Raw genomic sequence first — 19,147 nt, 5'->3', positions numbered from 1 at the left:
TTTTTAGTAACATTTATTCAGTGATATTAAGCAATAAATTCATAAGGAATTGGTGCCAAATTTATCGATCCATTTTTACCGCTAACAATGTGAGCAGCTCTAGGTTGGGCAGGTTGTCGTTTAAGTTGAACTTTAATATTTTTCTCTTTGGCTTCCTTTCTAAGCTTTTCATTTTGCTTAACTCGTTCCAGGAAGTCCTGTCTACATTTCGAGTGATTTACATGTTCAATTCTTACATTGATCCTTTTAGGGATAATTCGCCCACGTACCCTAGAAAATCAGATATTTGTAGTTATCAATTAAGATTTAATTCATATTTACCTTTTGTTGACTATTACCCCTAAGGCATGAGCAGTGACGTTAAACACGCGACCCGTTTTCCCATGATAAACCTTGTGAGGCATACCCTTTTGTACTGCACCATTACCTTTGATGTCAACAATATCACCAATTTTATAAACTTTCATGTAAGTGGACAGTGGAATCACTCCATGTTTTTTGAACTTTCGGGCAAATAAGTCCCTAGTTCCCCTCCTATATCCCTTTGAATTGGTCATTTTTTAAAACCTGAAAATATTAAAAATGAATGTGTAATTATAGGTTAATTTGCCCACATGGCAGGACGATACAACAATAATACAATAATATAACTAAAACTAAAATCTACAGAATGGGACCGGAAATTTTAGTTAATACGAATTATTTATTTTCAAATAGGCTTCAACTATATAAAAATAAAATTTTACCTCAAGCTTTACTCAAGCCGACAGTAAAAAAGAACTGTTTCACGGACCGTAGAAAATGGATCATTATACATTTGAAAATGGTGAGTTTGGGCTGTCAAAACTGAGTGGTTTAATTAAAATTTAAAACCTTTGCTAGGAATTATACTAAATTTAGAAAAAAAACTTAATTTAAATAATCATTGATTTCTCGCAAATAGTGAACCACATGTTTAATCCTAGTTTAGTTAATATTAGAAAGAGAAGTATAAACTGTGATGTCAAGTCCCATGAAGGTTCACCATATTGCCAAACATATGTTTTCATTTTATAGAACCAGGATTCCATATAAATGTGTTGATAATTTGATGAGACACGTGAGGTACAAACATACAAAAAATATTTAACATTTACAGAATATTTTTCCACTCCCGTCTGTAAAATACCTAATTACACACCGATCTAGCGTGCGGAAAGCGTCACTTTACCCACGGATCCGAGACGCTTCGGACATTTCCGAGATTTCACCGCTCAGGTTTGGAAGCAATCGGATGTTTTCGGAGATATTTCCCACGCCTTGAATTTTGCCATTTGTCAGTTCTGACGGTCATGTCAGTAAATAGATTCGTATTGTTTTGCGAAAATGTATCCAAAAATCAACAGTCGTTTATTAAACACTCGCTCCGCTGCGCTCTGCTCGTACTAAATAAACTCTGGAGTCAAATGCCGTTTACCGCACTTGTTGCATAATATACTATACTAGCTGATTCTTTTACAAACATACTTTACAAAATACTCTCTACTTATATCAAGCTAGTAAAAAATATAGAATAATGCTATAAGCCAACGAGGATTGTTCATGGCAATTTATTTCGGCCAGCGAGCAGTGACGTTCCCCATCCCGCATGAAACAAGTTTCTATTAAGCTATTAATTCATAAATTTAGCAATTACAGAACAGTGTAACTAACTCTTAATCTTTTTTGAAGTGCCTACGTACGTTCTACATCTTTGTCGGCTGTTCGACAAAACCTTCCAAGCATATCTCCCCTTGGCTTGAACCATGATGTCAATGTCAATAGAATTAAAGTCAGAAACGAGAAAACCGTGGTTTAAACTAGTGTTGGGCATAACTGAAACCTCGATATTTAATTCATATAAAAAACATTCTTGCCATCAGTCAAATACTTTAATATGGAGAAAAAGGCAGCTTTGCCCTTTAAATTAAAAAATCGTTTTAAAGCTTCATTGTTTACTGTCATTTGTGGACATGTAAAACAAGTAATACATGACTTAATTTACAAATTAAAAATCCATGCGGCAAATTGATTGTTCCATCAAGCGACGAAAGCATGGCAACATCCCTGTAAAAGATTCAACGTCCCCCTCCCCCTAGTAAAAAATATCATCAAATTATCCATTACTTTTACGAGAACCAAGCATTCAGTGAACGATTTCGAAAAGGACAGAATCTGTTCAATCAATCGTTCATTTCAATACTTTTTATTGCAAGCTATAAATCATAAGCGACAATAGTTACTGAATCCGAATACTCCGAAAAACCGATTCAGATTCATTTGAATTTTGAATTGATGCTATGTCTATATTTTTTGTTTTAGTTAGAATCATAGTTAGCTGTGTTCTATTTTACGAGTAATACATTAATTTGTTTAAATGAAATATTTGCGTGGGAAATAGATATTTCATTCAATATTCAATTCACACATTACCAATTCTACCAATCGATATCCTCAACTCAATACTATACAATTATTATAACAATACTCCCACTCCTTTGCTATGATCTGTTTCTGTTATGCATTTCAATCTTAAACCATTCAAATGAACCGTATTCCGCAAGGCGAATTCGATTTGTGTTGGTACGGTCGGTCGATCGGTCATCCTGTAATCGACCGCCGTCTCACCTAAGACTGGTCAGTCAGGACGGCAACGAGAGCGAAAAAGGTGATCGAATCGGTACGAATAAGCAGGATTCGGTCGTTCGATCCTATGAAGTGATTGAATGAATAATCGAATCAACCGCGATTGATACAACTTTACTTTTAATTCGAATGATCCATGGTGTTGAATGACAATGACAAATGTTTGTATAACTTTTGTTTGAGAGCAAGCAAAGTTTTCTGATATTGCGGGAGTAAAAACTTGTGCTTTTCAATATTTTTGATAAATTTGGATTTTTCTGCTTTTATTTTCGACATGGATAAAAGCAAGTTTAGACAAATGGAAGATGAAATGTCCCGGTAAGCTGAATCCATGCCACATGTCTTCCCACCGAATATTTACGTATATTCTTTTTAGATTTGAAGCAGAAATTGCGGGTCAGCAAATGATACCAACCTACGGGTCTACTTATCTTGCAGGTTTTGGTAACATCCCACCACCCCCGCAACCTCCAATATTAATTCCCCATCAAGTAAGTAAGATTGGTAAGCGATACGACGTTTACACACAACAACCAGTGATTACAGCACAACCTGCTGTTGTTTCCGCAAAACCAACATTATATACAGCTCCTAAAATCAGCCCTGCTTCAGCAACAACCACTCAAACTTCACAGAGTTCAGTCGATTTTATGGCTTTACAGTCTGAAGTTGAAAAGAAATTGAAAAAGTTGAAAAATGAAAAAGTTAGTGCTGAACTTGCTATTTCACAAGGTACTATAATCATAATTTTGATTAAATTGTCGTAATGTGCGCCTTAGTGCTAGTAATTCTTGTAAGCAACTGATCCTAAGTATTAAATTCTTAAATAAACTAAGTTTAATAATTTTTATATTTTCTTGTCCTATATTTTTGCTTATTTTATAATATATTTTATATTCAGGCAAAGCAAGTAGTGCACTTCAATCATTTGGTCCTGAAGATTACAAAAGAAGAGGTACCAAAAATCGTAAGCTGATGAGGACAGCTGGAGGTCAAACCTGGGAGGATCATTCTCTAGCTGATTGGCCCGATGATGATTTTAGAATATTTTGTGGTGATCTGGGAAATGATGTGACTGATGAACTTCTTACTAGAACGTTTAATAAGTATCCATCTTTTCAAAGAGCAAAGGTGATTCGGGACAAAAGAACAAATAAAACCAAAGGTTATGGATTTATTAGTTTCAAAGACCCAGCAGATTTTACAAAAGCAATGAAGGAAATGAATGGTGAGACTTGCTTATAATATTTTTTGTTGTCATGAGTTTTTTGCAAAAAACTTACGTGTTTAGGTTTTCCTGATATAAAAATATTGTTGCAGGTCGTTATGTGGGTAGTCGTCCAATTAAACTGAGAAAAAGTACTTGGAGAAATAGATGTATTGATATTGTTAAAAAGAAAGAAAAAGAGAAAGCAGCCCTTGTTAATGTACTGACATCAGGTGGAAGATAAACCATTCTTGAAAATTTAAATTTGCTTTTATACAAAATATTCGAAAATTTTGTGGGTCTTATTTAATGAATGTCATGTCATACTGTTGTAATAATATATTATTAAATAGTCTTTTAATTTGTGTCAAATACTATTTTTCACAAAAATGATTGAGTAAATCATTGTTGCTCCTCTCCTTTGGTTATTTTATTACTAGGGATTACGATCAACACTAATTTCTAGTTATTGCATTTTGTCACAAGGGAGGGCTAAGATCTATGGTATTAACCCATTTAACTAAACTATAGAGGAGACCCAAGGCTTAAAGAAAGCTGAAGCTCCACTTAAAGTAACCTATTTAAAAGAACTGGGAGTGGGATTAATTAATGTATTAACTATGTACCTTCTGGGCCAAAAGTAAAAAGAAAAAGGTGTGTTCTTTGAAGTTTACTTACAATGCTGTTTAGAAATTTGAAAAATTTTCATAGCATGAAGAGATATTTGGGAAAAACGTGAATTTGACAATTCGATTTTATTTTTTTCTAACTATTTGGTGATATATCAAAAAACATAATTTTGGCATTGGCACTTTTAAGGTACTACATGATGGTATTTAGATTTTATATCCGACATTTCATTTTCAAGGAATCAATCAACTTTTTTTTTATATAGCCCTAAAAAAAGTACACCTGGTATCTAATTATATTTTTTATTACAAATTCAAGAATGTATTACATGCCATATTCTTTTAGTTAAGTAGAAAATTGCAATTTTTCTATTTTCAAAGGCATATTTTTATGTAGATGAATAATGAAAAAAAAAATTAAACAAGGTAAACAAAGAAATTGACGCATTTTTTTTATTTAACTCTAAGCTGGTGTCGAACATGTTTCCCTTATTTTCTAAACATAAGTATGGTCTTATTATTATATATTATATTGGTAAACTCGCTTTTTAACAAAACTCCATATGAAGTCCAGAAGAGGTAAGTCCGGGAATTGCGCTGACCAATCCACTGGTTCCAACAGTTATTGACCTATGCTATTTTCTTTTGTTGTGCCGAGTAATGCGCATTGCGGCGGTTGAAAATAGCATTAGTGACTATACTTTCGTGAGAATATTATTTTTTAAAATTTCCCGCCAGCTCTAAAAAAATAGACTTAGCTCTGCCTTCATTACCTATGCTGCATTTACAGTATTTTTATGGCACAAACTGTAGCCCGTTAGCATGTCAATAGTATACTATGCAGTAAACGTCAAATGCCTCACGAGTTTTTAATAAACGAGTGAGTTAAAAAGTTTACCAAACGTGTTGCATACTATACTTTCTCCACGACCGTTAGTTTTTGACATGACCGTCAGAACTGACAAACGTCAAAATTCAAAGCGTGGAAAATATATCCGAAAACAACCTATTGCTCCCAAATCCGTGTGGTAAAATCTCTGAAATATCCAAAGTGACTCGGATTCACGGGAAACGAAACTGACGTGGTAAAGTGGCGGCTTCCCGCACGCTAGATCGGTGGGTAATTGGGCATTTTACAGACGGGAGTAGAAAATTTAGTATATTATGCAGCACGTGTGGTAAACGGCATTTGAGTCACGAGTTTATTTGGCATGAGCGTAAGCGCAGGGAAGCGAGTGTTTAATAAACGAGTGACTTAAAAAGTTTACCAAACGTGTTGCATAGGGTACTTTTTCTACGACCGTTAGTTTTTGGGTACAATTTTGCAAAGCAACACGAATAAAATTCACTGACATGACAGATAGCATTTACAAACATCAAAATCCAAGTTGTGCAGTAAAATCCCCGATGACATCAGATTGCTCACAAACTCGTGCGGTAATATCCCTGAAATGTCCGAAGTGGCTCAGATCCACGGGCAATAGGTATCTTACAGACAGAAGTAGAAAAATAAACTAACACAGCCTTGAAGTTATAATAAAAAATGGAATCAGATACAGAATGTACTTTTTTTCCGTGCCATATAAAAAATAAAGTTGATGACGGGTTCTTGAAAACAAAACGTCGGATATAAAATCTAAAAAAACCATAATGTAGTTAGTGCCTTAAATGTGCTATTAAGAAAGTGGTTTATTATCTCTTGAAATAAAGTCAGAAAAAAATCCATATTGTCAAATATCTCAGCAGGCTTTGAAAATTTTGCAAGTTTCTAAAGGACATGTAAAGAACACAACTTTTTCCTAATTATCTCCAACAAGTACTGGGATTCCCATACTTAGAATTTTCATTAAAATCCAGCAAAACTTCAATCGGATATACTTTAATTGTCGTTTTAAAATATAAAAATAGGTTATGAAACGCAAACAAACTAACAGAAATAAATTACGGTCCCACTTGCAGCATTTGCTTGGCCGTTCCTGATTTGTACAGCCGAAGTACTTTTTCTATGGTGCAAACTCACAGAATAGAGACATCTAGAAATGGCGAAGCTGTTAAACGTTTTCGGCGGGTAGATTGCATAGATTGTGCATTTTCATCAGAATTTTTGATTATCGGGTTGAATGGGCTCGATAATCGCAAATTAGTGTTAAACATATGTTCAGTGCATCAGAAAATGGAACTTCAACAGGATGTCTGCATTTTGTGTACAGCAAAAACAAAAGTGGTTGTTCCTTCTCAAGCACAAGATATTACTTCGATAATAAGTTCAGTTTTGTCAGAAAAAATAAATCTTGAAGAAGTTAGTTATCATTATTGGTTGTTGTTTTATAGTGTTTAATCATTTGTAATTTTAGTTTCAAAACGTGCATTCTTCTCTCAAAGTGTGCCCACTGTGTTTGCAAAATTTGTTAACTGTAAAAATTTTGAAAGAGAAGTTTAATAAGAAATTGTCCGTCGCCGCCGCTGAGTGTTGTTTATGCAGTTGTAGTAATCATCTGGTCGTCCCAAGAGACTGGCAAGAATTGGATGATATTCTGGAAAATATAACAGGTCTTAAAAGAGGAAAGGGCAGTCTAATTTGCTTAAACTGCATTAAATGCTTACATCTTCTGGATAGTATAAGAGATAATTTGGTTAAAAAATATGTAAGTTTGCTTTAGTACTAATTATATGCAATCTATGGTTTAATATTTATTAATATGGTGTTATGGGATGGGCGATGGTAATTTTTTTCCCCCTACCTTTCTTTTGTTTTTTCAATTCTGAATTTTTGTTTTTTCAGGTTCTGTTGTCTCAAAAATCAGAATCAGTTAGATCTAAAATTGCTTCAATCAAGAAAAAGCACCATGATGGCAATACATTTAAATGCATAAACAACCTAGACACTGCTCTTAAACACTTGACTCCTGTAAAAGACAGCAAATATAACTGTGCCAATCTTGATGACATAAAGCTTCTAAAACAAGTTGCATTTGTGAAGGTGTATAGCATGGAGTCAAGGGATGATACAAGAACAAGTAAATCAAAAAATCTGCATTCATCCTTAACCAACCATAACTTTTTCAAAATTAAAATTAAGCCTAAGTCCAAAAATATATCTGTACATAGAAGGTTACCACCTAAAATTGACAAAAAATTAATCTCCAGTGACAAAAATCTGATCGTAAGGGTAGCTCGCATGAATTCCAATAATCTTGATTTGAAAACATCTTTAGATGTACTTAAAACTCCAACAAAAGCAAGTCGCAAAATGATGCTAGATAAGGAGACTTGGTACGGGAAAAAACGAAAAAGTGTCACATTTGCAGATGAGAGGAACATTGAAATTGAATATAGGAACTACGAACCAAAAAGAGATCTTGAAGAAAAGGGAGATTCTACCCCCTTAAAGCCATCTTTAAAAAAATCAGGCTTCAATTATGAATATGCAAAGAGTAAGGAGTTTGATAGCGATGAAAGTACTGAAATGTGTTCTTATGTAGAGGATATTAAAAAGAACATTGACAATATTTTTGATAGCTTCAAAGCAGATTTAAAAACAACCACCAAGGGTGGTAACGAAGAAAAACAAGCGATAGTGATTCATGGTGATAATGAAGTAGTAGAAAGTAAAGAAAATGAAGAAGAGATAGATAAACAAAATCTAGAAAATAGATCTGAAAGGAGTTTGGCCACTAATAAGCAGAACGAAGTCAGTGATGACTATTTATGTGCAATAAACAGCCATAAAAACACAGAATCAGAATCTGATAAAGGGTCAATAATTGAAGAAGTAATCTGTGTTAACACCAATTGCAAACCTGTAGCGGACAAGAACCAATTTCTATCAACTAAATCTGTTATGGAAGATATAGATAAAGATAAAGAAAATGAAGAAGAGATAGATAAACAAAATCTAGAAAATAGATCTGAAAGGAGTTTGGCCACTAATAAGCAGAACGAAGTCAGTGATGACTATTTATGTGCAATAAACAGCCATAAAAACACAGAATCAGAATCTGATAAAGAGTCAATAAATGAAGAAGTAATCTGTTCTAACACCAATTGCAACCCTGTAGCGGACAAGAACCAATATCTATCAACTAATTCTGTTATGGAAGATATAGAGGCTGACAGAATACAGAGTTGTCAAGAGTTAAGTTCAGCTGTTAATAAAGGAAAAGAAATTCATAAGAAAACCAGTGATGAAGTGAAAAATCCAGGAGACAATGTTGTCAGGACCATAGTAGATGGTACCCTAGAACAACAAATTGATTCCAGCATTGCTAATGAAGGGGCACAAAGAAACCTCAATAATGATCCAAATGGAGATGATAAAAGGAAGTTTGAGACATCTGATGAAGAAAAACTGGATTCAAGTCCAAAACGCATCAAATTTAGTGATGGCCAAGGTAATGAAGACAAACTTATTGATTTTGAGGTCACTGACACTATTACCCCTAAACCTCAGAATGAACAACCAGATAGCAGAGATGTTTAAATTAAATGGCAATTTATAAGAAACTGACACACCAAGGTGAAATAAAAATCTGGTTATTTATCTAGTTGACTGAAAGTCCTTGTAGCAGTTTAGTCAACTTATTTCAAAAATCCTAATCTGAATTTATTTGTCGTTCAATGTTGTTTTTTAAGTTTTTGTATGACGAAAATGGTCTTGTAGGCATTAAATAGATTTTTGCAAATATTTCATTGTATCAGCTTCTCATTTTGTTAATTAACAAATATAATAGCACATGAACTGAACCTGGCAGAAAAATATCACAATTTATTATAATATATATTTACTTAATTTCAGTCTTTTGATGTTACAGGAAGCTAATAAAAATCTAAAACAAATTTTTTTGTATCTATTTAATGGATTGAATTGAAACAGTTAACTGGAACAAAAGCAAAATTACATTTAAAATAAATTCCATATATCAAATTTAATAAAATTTGTATGATGTTATTATATAGTTACTAGAAATATAGAGGCACTTCCTATGCCTCTAATACAGGAACTTGTGATGCAACTAAAAAAATTTTTTTATGGAGTTAAGTGTGTTCAAATCGCTGGTTAGCAAAAAATTCGCGCAAAATGCCTTTTAATGGGAGAAATGTAGATGCATTCTCTATGAAAATATCAATGCCGTTTGCAGCAAAAGGAACTTTTTTCTTCCCAGGTTGACTTTTCTGTTGTCACTAGTTTAGTCACTATCAAGCTTAAAAGGCAAAAATTGAATTTTACAGGGTCTGTATATATGGCCAAATGCTTTTTTATCCTATAAATAATAGCAATACAAACTTAAGCTAGATTTGAATCAGCACCTTACAACAAAAACTCAGCAAAGTTTCATCAAAATTGTTACAGATGCGTTTTTGATATGGTAACTATAAAGTTTCAGAAATAGGGAAATAAACTTCCATAAATAGTGAAATGGTACTTAGAACTTTAAAGTGGTCCCAACAGCATTTTCCTTTCAAATTTGATTAGGTCAAACTTGTTGGTCACAAATGGCATCATCACATCTAATTTTTGGCTCTCTTTAGTCGGCATAAAGTTTTGCCGTTAAAAACAATCCTTCAGATGAGTATTATTAAACAATTTTTCTTAAATTTGACTTTTGGTGTCCTATTAACAAAAAAAATAACTTTATATCATCAAGTCAATAAAGGATCACTTTTTAATACAACACCAAAAGTAACATTTAAGAAAAATTGAAAATAATAATGTTCATGTTTACATTTACTTATTGAATTTATTAAGACATAAAGTATATATAAAGTATATTTATAGCATTTGACTTTCCTAAATGTTACAATATCATTTAACTGTAGGAAACACAATTTTTTCTATAATTGTAGTTCTTAATGGCATATGTGGTGAAAGTACATTTGGATCACCAAAGGCAGTCAAGGGAAGCTTCAGATCTTTTACTCCACATTCCTTATTTGTGTATTCTCGAAGCACATAATCCTTTGAAAAGTCATGAAACACTCTTGTATCATTTACTCTGACCATTACACCATCCACTCTGAGGAAAAACCTCTGCAGCACAAAAAATGAACTGGGCATTACTCTCTAAAATATTGTTTCTTTTTATGTTGTAAGGATTTGCGAATTACAGTAACTTACTATTTTTATTGTACATGAAGAAATGCCATTATCATGCAGTTCATCTTCATATAGCATCATGTCATGATAAAAGAGTATTTTTTCTTTCTGTTTCAACATTTCCATATCAATTCTTTCTTCTGTTGGAGTTATAACTGCTTGGTCAGAGAGTGTGCCACTGTAGTCTGTGCTGAATGTCCAATCAAAAGGTTTGATCTTCTGTCCTAAATTTTCCAAAGATCTGAAATAATGAATGAGTCACAAAAGAAAAACAAATGAATACAAACCTGGACTCTTTCCATGCTTCAGAACATGCCACTTGTATAGGTAACTTGCCATTACATACTTTCTTTAAAGCATCAAAAGCATTAAATTGTATTTCCCCGCCATTTGGGTGTATAATCCTTAGAACATTTTTTGGGAAAACCATCTCTGGTAAGTGGGGCAGTTCAAGCCTATTTGTATATCTAAAATATATCTGTAAAGTTACATATTTATTCTAAACGAGATCCCGACATACAAACACAAAAGACATTGTTCTTCAGATTTTGAGCTACACTTTTCCGGCGTTGTACAAACTGAATGTAAAATATGCGACTTTGTGTATTTAAAACTCCAATTATTTAGTTCAAATTCTTCTGAATCAGTGGGTAATCTATGGACATCTACTTCACCTGTCTGATTGTGAACGGACATTGTGATCTAAAGTGCTCTTGTTTACAATGAAGGTTTGTAACCCTACTTAGCGCTCCATAAACCAAACACAAACAACTTACAGATTTTTTCAACTAACCTAAATACTACCTGCTTGGTTTCCGTCATGACACAGACCACTACTGTGGTAGTACAAAAAAGAATTCTTCGTCTTTGCCATAGATTATGTTTAAATAAGTTGGCTAAAGACTCTAAACTAGATAGAGTGGCTACCACTGGGCTATATAATGCTCTGCAACGACATGGTAGAAATTTTAGTAGCAAATTGAAAAGTAAACGGTAGCTTACATAACAATACACCACCCAAAATATATTTCCGCAGCATTTTGAATTTTAGATGTTAACATTTTAAATCGCAACCAAAACCGAAATTTAAAACACTAAACCATAATAATAGATAGTTTAGGTAATTCCCAAATTTTAACAAAATGTGTTCTATGACTTCCGCAGCACCACTGAAAACAGCAGCACCCAAAAAACATAAACTATAGTCGGTCATAAAACCAAGTATACGTGCCCTACTATTTCCCGCTTCAACTCGTATACTAAGAATAGCAAACCCACTCATATACCTGCCAGAGTTCTATGTTCTATCTAACGTATTTGGAGGAAGTATTGTTCAATACTGTAGTTCTTTGTCCTAACCAATCTTTTTGTTATACCTATGCTATGCAGACCCACTGTAAATGTTGAATGACACTTAAAAGAAGAAGAAATAAAATATACCAATCAACACAACTCCACGGAAGTCGGCAATGGGCGAATGATCCTGGTAGTAATGCCCAACAGTTTTTGTGAAACGCATCATTGAATTGAATACCAATCAACACGTTCCCACTTTTAATCAAAATGGCACTAGACGTATCAAACATTCCACAGAGTCAAGACAACCCGCCATCACCGGTCATCCAAGAGCTAAAAAAAAACAACTGCAAAATACACCAATTATTTTTAATTATTCGGGAATCCTTTGCGGTGTCAGTAGTCAAAAAAATAAGATTGATTTTTTTTTCATAATTGGATGTATGAAATCTAACTAATAACAATAACACCCTGAATATCGAACGACACATATTGCCAAAAGTCGCATTTTTATCTCAGACAAAATTCGAACTTCTGTCATTATTAAATGTCTATTAATCTTTGTCAAACGATATGATGATGATGAAAAAAGGTCTCAAAATAGGCAACAATTATGAAGAAGACAATTTCGTTAGGCGAGAGAAGCGACGTAGACTTGAAATTTCGGTAGATGTAGCAAAAATGAGATCAAATTTGCCAAGTTACGACTTAAACGACATTCGGAAGTAATTATAGGGTTAACGTGACAATCAGTTCTAGCTTTTCTTTTTTGAGTTTTACACAGGCACCGACTGCCTTACCATGAAGCATTAATTTTGGAACTGCAGCAGAACAATTACGTGCTGACGGAAATGTACTTAAAACAACTTTTCGGTCTACAAGAAGTTTCGCGGAAGGAAGCGGGCCCTCAAAGCCTTGCTTGGACCTTCCCTGTTTTACGCGACAGCGTTGCCGAACTTGTGAAACTTATTGATGGGCTTAAGAAATCCGAAGAACATCACCGTCGAGGTAGCCTTTGACGTAAGGGAATTCCTCTTAAGAACGTTTGCTGTTGTAGGAAACTTTCTGGAAGAGACGGATACCTTACTACAAGTGGCCGTAGGCTTTGCGTTTGATGGAGACGAGTGGTGGTGGATTGCCGAGCAGTTATTTCTGCAATGTATTTCAAACTGCACGCATTACGGGAATTTGATGAAGCTCGAAGCTATGTCAAGATATGCTTACTCCAAAATGTTGATAGAAAAAGGTAATTAACCCTAAGAACAAAGCATGATAGGAAAGTAGAATCTTGTTTCACCTAGTATACCGTCAAAGCAATGGAAGTTGTACTAAATACATTTTTCTACTCCTGTTTGTAAAATACCTAACTACACACCAATCTAGCGTGCGGGAAACGTCACTTTGAAGCGTCAGTTTCGTTTCCCACGGATCCGAGCCACTTCGGACATTTCCGAGATTTTACCACACGGATTTGGGAGCAACTGGATGTTTTCGGAGATATTTCCCACGTTTTGAATGTTGACGTTTGTTAAATCTGACGATCGTGTCAGTGAATGCATTCGTGTCGTTTTGCGAAAATGTTCCCAAAAACTAAACTAAAACACTCGCTCCGTTCCGTTCCGCTTATGTCAAATAAACTTGTGCGTCAAATGCCGTTTTTCTACTCCCGTCTGTAAAATACCTAATTACACACCGATCTAGCGTGCGGGAAGCGGCACTTTACTACGTCAGTTTTGTTTTCCACGAATCCGAACCACTTCGGATATTTCCGGGATTTTACCGCGCGGGTTTGGGAACAGTCGGATGTTTTCGGACATATTTTCCACGCTTTGAATTTTGACGTTTGTCAATTCTGACGGTCATGTCAGTTAATGTATTCGTGTTGCTTTTCCAAAATGTACCTAAAAACTAACGGTCGTAGAAAAAGTATACTGTGCAACACGTTCGGTAAACTTTTTAAGTCACTCGTGAGTCAAATGCTATTTTTCTACTCCCGTCTGTAAAATGCCAATTACACACCGATCTAGCGTGCGGAAGCGTCACTTTACCACGTCAGTTTCGTTTCCCACGGATCCGAGCCACTTCGGACAATTCCCGGATTTTGCCGCACGGGTTTGGGAGCAATCGGATGTTTTCGGAGATATTTCCCACGCTTTCAATTTTGACGTTTGGCAATTCTGACGGTCATGTCAGTGAATGAATTCGTGTTGTTTTGCGAAAATGTACCCAAAAACTAACGGTCGTAGAAAAATACTATGCAACACATTCGGTAAACTTTTTATGTCACTCGTTTATTAAACACTCGCTCCGCTGCGCTCCGCTCGTGTCAAATAAACTCGTGAGTCAAATGCCGTTTACCGCACTGGTTGCATAATGTACTATTACCCCACTTGTTGCATAATCTACTATTACCGCACTTGTTGCATAATAATGTACTATTACTTCTTTTGTACTGGGAGATATGTAATTTTTGGTATTTTAAATACCATGTGATTTTTGAGCAGGTTTAATTGAGAGTTTAAAATTGAATAAGCGTGGAAATAAACTAAAAAAATTTCATGTATTGACTATCCAGTCTTATAAATTGAAAATTTGTCATTAATGACAGGTGACATATTCATTCTAAACTTGACATACATATTAGTGTATTGTGCAACAAGTAAATATTCAACTTAAAAAAAAACGAAATGGGTTGCTGAGGATGAAATAAAATGCATTACAGACGCAGTATCAAATTTTTTGTGAAAAGAATAATATTCTGTTGAGCGAAATTTTTAAAAATCTTATTGCTGTAAATCTGGTAACATATTTGAGGTTTTTTGAACTTTTAAGCGCGAGATTACGAAAATGCAGAAGAGCAATTGGAGAGAACGTGTGAAATTTCATCTGGAAAAACTTGGAATGCTTCGAAAATTTTTCGGGACATAAATGAACCAATATTTATGAGCTGCAATTATTTGTTACACATATGTTTAATAAAGCAAGCCCATCAGTGGTCGAAAACCCATGCAAGGCAAGCCATTGAGTTCGCCAGTTTGGCAAGGAAAAGAGCCAATGAAGGTATGCTTAATATCACAAAAAATCGCGACAACCACTTGGCCAAAAATATTGGCATCATTGTAATCTTAATTACAAAAATTGATTTTCATTACCACATTGACTTATTGACAAAAAAAGAACGATTTTCCGTATTTGCAAATATTAAGATACTCAACTTCAGATCAAGCCGTTGTTCACTTTTTTGGTTCAATAGTAGCTCTTTTGGCAAAAACAAACAAGCAACACTTATTGAAAAACTTCACTTATTGTATTGAGCAGTATGATTCCAAGGATCTTTTTTGGTGAAAAAGCAACAAAAGCATGAGTGAAAGTCCACTATTTCTACCAAGACAACGAACTAACAATGTTTTTCCATTGCTGTTGTTTGGTCGGACAGTTCGAAATGACGTATTCCCACTGTTTTTTAATTTCTGTTCTGCTTAGCAATGACGCGCCATTTTAGCCTGTTACTACGACGGCGAAACCGACGCTCTTTTGCTGAAAGGACAATGCGAATTGGATATTTTGGACACGAAATCGGCAATTTCTTCTTTCAAGAAAGCGTACCACATTCAATCAAGGTTAGGATCGCAGAAAGGCATGTGTCAAGTAAGAGTGGAATTGTCCAAGGCGTATCTAATGTAAGTTTCCTTCTTTTACAAAAGCAATGTTGGACATATTGGTGTCTTAATGTCACCAGTGGATCTTGAATTGTTCCACTGGTTTTTTGAAATTGTCCCAACTTTAACCGATCGAGTCAAAACTCGACATAGTCGGTGCACCCTCAACATATTCTTTTGTTTTATATTCAATTTTATTGATTTCAAGTTGACTTCCTTCAATCCGCAATTGTCTCTGTGACTCGTGACATGAACGCTACCATATCTTTTAAGTAACTCTTTGAAATGGTAGAGTTTAAATTAAACCTTATTTTCGTGGGGTCGTGGCAGGAGTGACAACATAAAACTGGCATTAGAAAATTTATCAGTTCTGAAGGAAGTTGCAGAAAAACATAACCTAAAGTTGTATCTGGCCCAAGCTTATAGACATTTAGGAGAGTTTTACCTAAAAAATGGCGATCCGCGTGAAGCAACGCCTTTACTAATGGATTCGTTACAAATTTTCCATGAGTCGGGGGATATGGCAACAGCGGATGAGATCAGGATTTTCGTTGCTTTATCTGCAGGTAGGTAGAAATTCCTAGCTAATCACATTATAAAAGGAAACATTCAAATAGGTTGGCTAGAAATCTGCAACCCGTTATGAAAGTGTTCAGAATTTCAGAGTCTGTTTATCAAAGATGTCTAAAAACAAGTATTAAATTTGAAATGTAATGGCTTATCGTAACATTCAAAAAAAATGCTCTAATAAAAAAATAAAGTCAAAATTACCAAAGATGACGAATACGTTATCTGCCAAAATTAATAACAAACTTATATAATCCTAAACCAAACTAACGCGCTTAGAATAATATTTTCTACAACCTATTCTAAAATACACTCACTATCGCGAGTCACTTCAGGAGTTTACAATCACAGATTTGGGAGCGATCGGATGCTTGTACACTTCACACTGGCAGTTCTGCTGTTTTGCAAAAATTTAATAAAAGAACTACTACAAATCAAGAGGACATTAAATGATTGTATGGGTTGTTCGTAAAGTCATTTCGTTTTTTTTTGGGAACATGAAAGACAGTTTTCGTATAATGAATAAATATTTTATTAAATTATATATTGGCCATTCTGGTCCAACACCTTTTGCCATCTTTCTGGCAGTAACATAATTCCCCTCTCATAAAAGTTTTGGTCCTTGCTGGCAAAAAACTGGTTCAGGTGGTTTTTGACATCTTCATTTGAGGTAAAGGTTTTGCCATCCAAAAAATTTTGCAGGGACCGGAACAAATAGTAGTCGGAAGGCGCCAGATCTGGAGAATATGGTGGATGTTGCAGTACGTCCCATTCAAGCTGTAAAAGTTTTTGGCGAATGACCAAACTTGTGTGAGGTCTCGCATTATCCTGGTGGAACACTACACCCTTCCTGTTGATTAATTCGGGCCTCTTCTCTTTAAGTGAATCATTCAATTTGTCCAGTTGATGACAATAGACTTCTGAATTAATCGTTGTATTGTCCGGCAAAAAGCTAAAAAAAAAAACGATTCCTTTGACATCCCACCAAACGGAGAGCATCACCTTTTTTTGGTGAATGTTGGCTTTTGACACGCTTTGAGCCGGTTCATCTTTTCTGCTCCATGACCTCTTACGTTTAACATTGTTGTATACAACCCATTTTTCGTCCCCAGTAATAATCCGCTTAAAAAATGGATCAATTTCTTGACGTTTGAGGAGCGAATCACACACGTCAACGCTCCGTAAGGACATGGGGCACCCACACATCGAGCTTCGAGGTTAAGCCCATGCCTTTCAAATGGCCATAAACAGTCGAATTCGACAAATTTAATCTCTCACCGATCTCTCGTGTGGTTAGTCGCCGATTTGCATCAACTAATGCCTTTATCGCATCTTTGTCAGCTTCGACCGGCCTTCCAGACCGTGGTGCATCTTCGACATCAAAATTGCCGGATCGAAATTTTGCAAACCAGTTCTGGCACTGGCGTACTGTTAACACGCCTTCTCCATACGCATCCGTCAATTTTTTTCTCGCTTGGACAGCATTTTTACCTTGTCTGAAGTAAAAAAGTAAAATATGACGAAAATGCTGCTTATTGCTCTCCATATTTAAAAGGGCACCAACCAAAAACTACTGCATAGAATTAATAGAACTTTTTCACACACAAGCCTTGCAATATCAGCTCTCAAGACATATAATGGTTATGCGGCTTAAGTGTGAAGTTGGTTTCGAAAAACGTAATTAAGTCCTCTGACGGGAAAAAACGAAATGACTTTCCGAAAAACCTTATAGTTGCCTTGTTAAAAAAGTAAAAATGCCTTATTTATATAGCAGTATGAATTTGGTTTGGTCAAAATATACATTTTAAATAAAAATTCCGACTGAGCCGGATTTTGTGGAGATATTGGTCACACCATAGAGCTAAAGCGTCAAATGCCCTCATCAATCTCATTTGTGCTAACAAAGTTTTCCAAGATCAAAAGTCGAAATCTTCGGTTTTTGAATTATTCTTGAAAAGGGTAAGTTCTATCAAAAAAAATTAGAAATTAAAAGATGAAATATTTATCCGCACGTATGCAATAAATGATCAGACATTGCAAATTTGCTTTTTTATTTGTTTGAACTATATCTTTCTGGGAGTAGGTTCTCTAAAGAGATTCCCTATACCCGCACGACTTTGATGAATTTCTGCCTACCCTATAGGCCACTGCGCAACGCTCATATATCTGCTTGAAAATTAAATAATAATAAAATAAAATGTTGCTTTATTTACAATAAACTTTGACTGAAGGTGAAAATGTTGCGGTTAGTCGTAAAATGAAAACTTTGGTCAATGCTAGTCTTGAAAGAGGTGATTCGATTTCCGAAAAAGGTTGTAGTGTTACATGTGACTATAGAAGAGTTGCTGTGTTTACCAGCGTGTACTAATGGTACTAATGGTCATGGTTGTTTGAATCTTGAATTGAACCAAAATCCATGTTTGTTTACAATTTTAATGTCTAATTCGACCAGATTAATTCGGTATATCAGTTTTAGATTTAAAACGTCCAATAAGTAACTTAAAAATCGCCACTCACTTAAGGCGGTTAGAGACCTTATTTTTGGGGAAATTTTGGACGATTGTTGGGCTTTGGGTTAGAAATTCTTGTATTCGATATCCGTTCGCTCTGCCATAAGTTTCTACGCAGTGCCTAAGAGTCAAAATAGTCCAACGCAATATTTTGTAGGTTTAAATTTGATGCCCGCATATGTGAATCTGGTGATTAGAAGCGGCAGATGTTTCTCGCACTCTGCCAAATTGATTGATTGGAAAGATTCCAGAAAACCATTCTGGGATGTTAAACTATCCGACCCGCTATTGAATGGGTCAATCTTCCAGCAGAAAAAATCTTCTGTTGAATATGTTTCTCATACAGAGCTAGTTGAGTTGATATTCGAGATTGCGTAACGTTATAGTTCAAGTGATTTGCTTGTTGTTTCCAGATTGGCGAGAAAGAAAACGAGGAACCACAAAATGAATCATTGATCGGAACCACGCAATATTTGTATGCCCCATGATACTTCAATATTTTCACATTAAAATAAAATACG

At 34.9% G+C, this 19,147-nt stretch overlaps 5 protein-coding genes across 6 annotated transcripts; 3 read left to right on the top strand and 2 right to left on the bottom strand.

Annotated features, from left to right (window-relative positions):
- On the bottom strand, positions 1 to 873 carry LOC132705579 (large ribosomal subunit protein eL21). Its single transcript, XM_060676236.1, has 3 exons — positions 747 to 873; positions 322 to 567; positions 1 to 270 (listed from the first exon to the last, which is right to left on the bottom strand). Exons 2-3 carry the CDS (start codon positions 555 to 557, stop codon positions 27 to 29), a joined length of 480 nt encoding a protein of 159 aa, XP_060532219.1. The 5' UTR covers positions 558 to 567; positions 747 to 873; the 3' UTR covers positions 1 to 26.
- Positions 874 to 2,716: 1,843 nt separating this feature from the next.
- LOC132704903 (RNA-binding protein 42) lies at positions 2,717 to 4,264 on the top strand. Its single transcript, XM_060675218.1, has 4 exons — positions 2,717 to 2,982; positions 3,041 to 3,396; positions 3,566 to 3,892; positions 3,985 to 4,264. Exons 1-4 carry the CDS (start codon positions 2,939 to 2,941, stop codon positions 4,113 to 4,115), a joined length of 858 nt encoding a protein of 285 aa, XP_060531201.1. The 5' UTR covers positions 2,717 to 2,938; the 3' UTR covers positions 4,116 to 4,264.
- A 2,207-nt stretch (positions 4,265 to 6,471) lies between these two features.
- On the top strand, positions 6,472 to 9,336 carry LOC132705441 (uncharacterized). The gene is made up of 3 exons (XM_060676028.1): positions 6,472 to 6,799; positions 6,855 to 7,145; positions 7,283 to 9,336. The coding sequence occupies exons 1-3, from the start codon at positions 6,506 to 6,508 to the stop codon at positions 8,978 to 8,980; spliced, it is 2,283 nt and encodes a 760-aa protein (XP_060532011.1). The 5' UTR covers positions 6,472 to 6,505; the 3' UTR covers positions 8,981 to 9,336.
- A 913-nt stretch (positions 9,337 to 10,249) lies between these two features.
- Positions 10,250 to 11,520, bottom strand: LOC132704909 (TIP41-like protein). 2 transcript variants are annotated; one of them, XM_060675230.1, is made up of 5 exons: positions 11,388 to 11,520; positions 11,115 to 11,296; positions 10,882 to 11,061; positions 10,616 to 10,835; positions 10,250 to 10,561 (listed from the first exon to the last, which is right to left on the bottom strand). In XM_060675230.1, the coding sequence occupies exons 2-5, from the start codon at positions 11,288 to 11,290 to the stop codon at positions 10,304 to 10,306; spliced, it is 834 nt and encodes a 277-aa protein (XP_060531213.1). In that variant the 5' UTR covers positions 11,291 to 11,296; positions 11,388 to 11,520; the 3' UTR covers positions 10,250 to 10,303. The 2 variants fall into 2 exon arrangements, with proteins under 2 accessions (XP_060531213.1, XP_060531212.1); XM_060675229.1 differs by having other exon boundaries at positions 11,399 to 11,431.
- An 819-nt stretch (positions 11,521 to 12,339) lies between these two features.
- Positions 12,340 to 19,144, top strand: LOC132705625 (uncharacterized). Its single transcript, XM_060676323.1, has 8 exons — positions 12,340 to 12,615; positions 12,675 to 12,898; positions 12,948 to 13,136; positions 14,723 to 14,950; positions 15,393 to 15,570; positions 15,880 to 16,115; positions 18,784 to 18,977; positions 19,040 to 19,144. Exons 1-8 carry the CDS (start codon positions 12,464 to 12,466, stop codon positions 19,112 to 19,114), a joined length of 1,476 nt encoding a protein of 491 aa, XP_060532306.1. The 5' UTR covers positions 12,340 to 12,463; the 3' UTR covers positions 19,115 to 19,144.
- The last annotated feature ends 3 nt before the right edge of the window (positions 19,145 to 19,147 follow it).

Source organism: Cylas formicarius, unplaced genomic scaffold (assembly GCF_029955315.1).
Source record: "Cylas formicarius isolate icCylForm1 unplaced genomic scaffold, icCylForm1.1 PGA_scaffold_7__23_contigs__length_41026272, whole genome shotgun sequence".
In the NCBI taxonomy this organism is placed as follows: Eukaryota; Metazoa; Arthropoda; class Insecta; order Coleoptera; family Brentidae; genus Cylas; species Cylas formicarius.
The sequence above is the reverse complement of the archived record's forward strand: the minus strand, read 5'-3'. Positions and strand labels throughout refer to the sequence as shown.

Coding starts and splice junctions, on each gene's coding strand:
- LOC132705579 (XM_060676236.1), bottom strand. CDS start 557: ATGACCAATTCAAAGGGATATAGGAGGGGAACTAGGGACTTATTTGCC. Junction 271..321: donor GGGGTAATAGTCAACAAAAG/GTAAATATGAAT, acceptor CTGATTTTCTAG/GGTACGTGGGCGAATTATCC.
- LOC132704903 (XM_060675218.1), top strand. CDS start 2,939: ATGGATAAAAGCAAGTTTAGACAAATGGAAGATGAAATGTCCCG. Junction 3,397..3,565: donor TGAACTTGCTATTTCACAAG/GTACTATAATCA, acceptor TTTTATATTCAG/GCAAAGCAAGTAGTGCACTT. Junction 3,893..3,984: donor AGCAATGAAGGAAATGAATG/GTGAGACTTGCT, acceptor ATATTGTTGCAG/GTCGTTATGTGGGTAGTCGT.
- LOC132705441 (XM_060676028.1), top strand. CDS start 6,506: ATGGTGCAAACTCACAGAATAGAGACATCTAGAAATGGCGAAGCTGTT. Junction 6,800..6,854: donor AAAAAATAAATCTTGAAGAA/GTTAGTTATCAT, acceptor TTGTAATTTTAG/TTTCAAAACGTGCATTCTTC. Junction 7,146..7,282: donor ATAATTTGGTTAAAAAATAT/GTAAGTTTGCTT, acceptor TTGTTTTTTCAG/GTTCTGTTGTCTCAAAAATC.
- LOC132704909 (XM_060675229.1), bottom strand. Junction 11,062..11,114: donor GAACAATGTCTTTTGTGTTT/GTATGTCGGGAT, acceptor GATATATTTTAG/ATATACAAATAGGCTTGAAC. Junction 10,836..10,881: donor GAAGCATGGAAAGAGTCCAG/GTTTGTATTCAT, acceptor TCATTATTTCAG/ATCTTTGGAAAATTTAGGAC.
- LOC132705625 (XM_060676323.1), top strand. CDS start 12,464: ATGATGATGATGAAAAAAGGTCTCAAAATAGGCAACAATTATGAAGAA. Junction 12,899..12,947: donor CGAAGAACATCACCGTCGAG/GTAGCCTTTGAC, acceptor TTGCTGTTGTAG/GAAACTTTCTGGAAGAGACG. Junction 14,951..15,392: donor AAGGAAAAGAGCCAATGAAG/GTATGCTTAATA, acceptor GCGCCATTTTAG/CCTGTTACTACGACGGCGAA.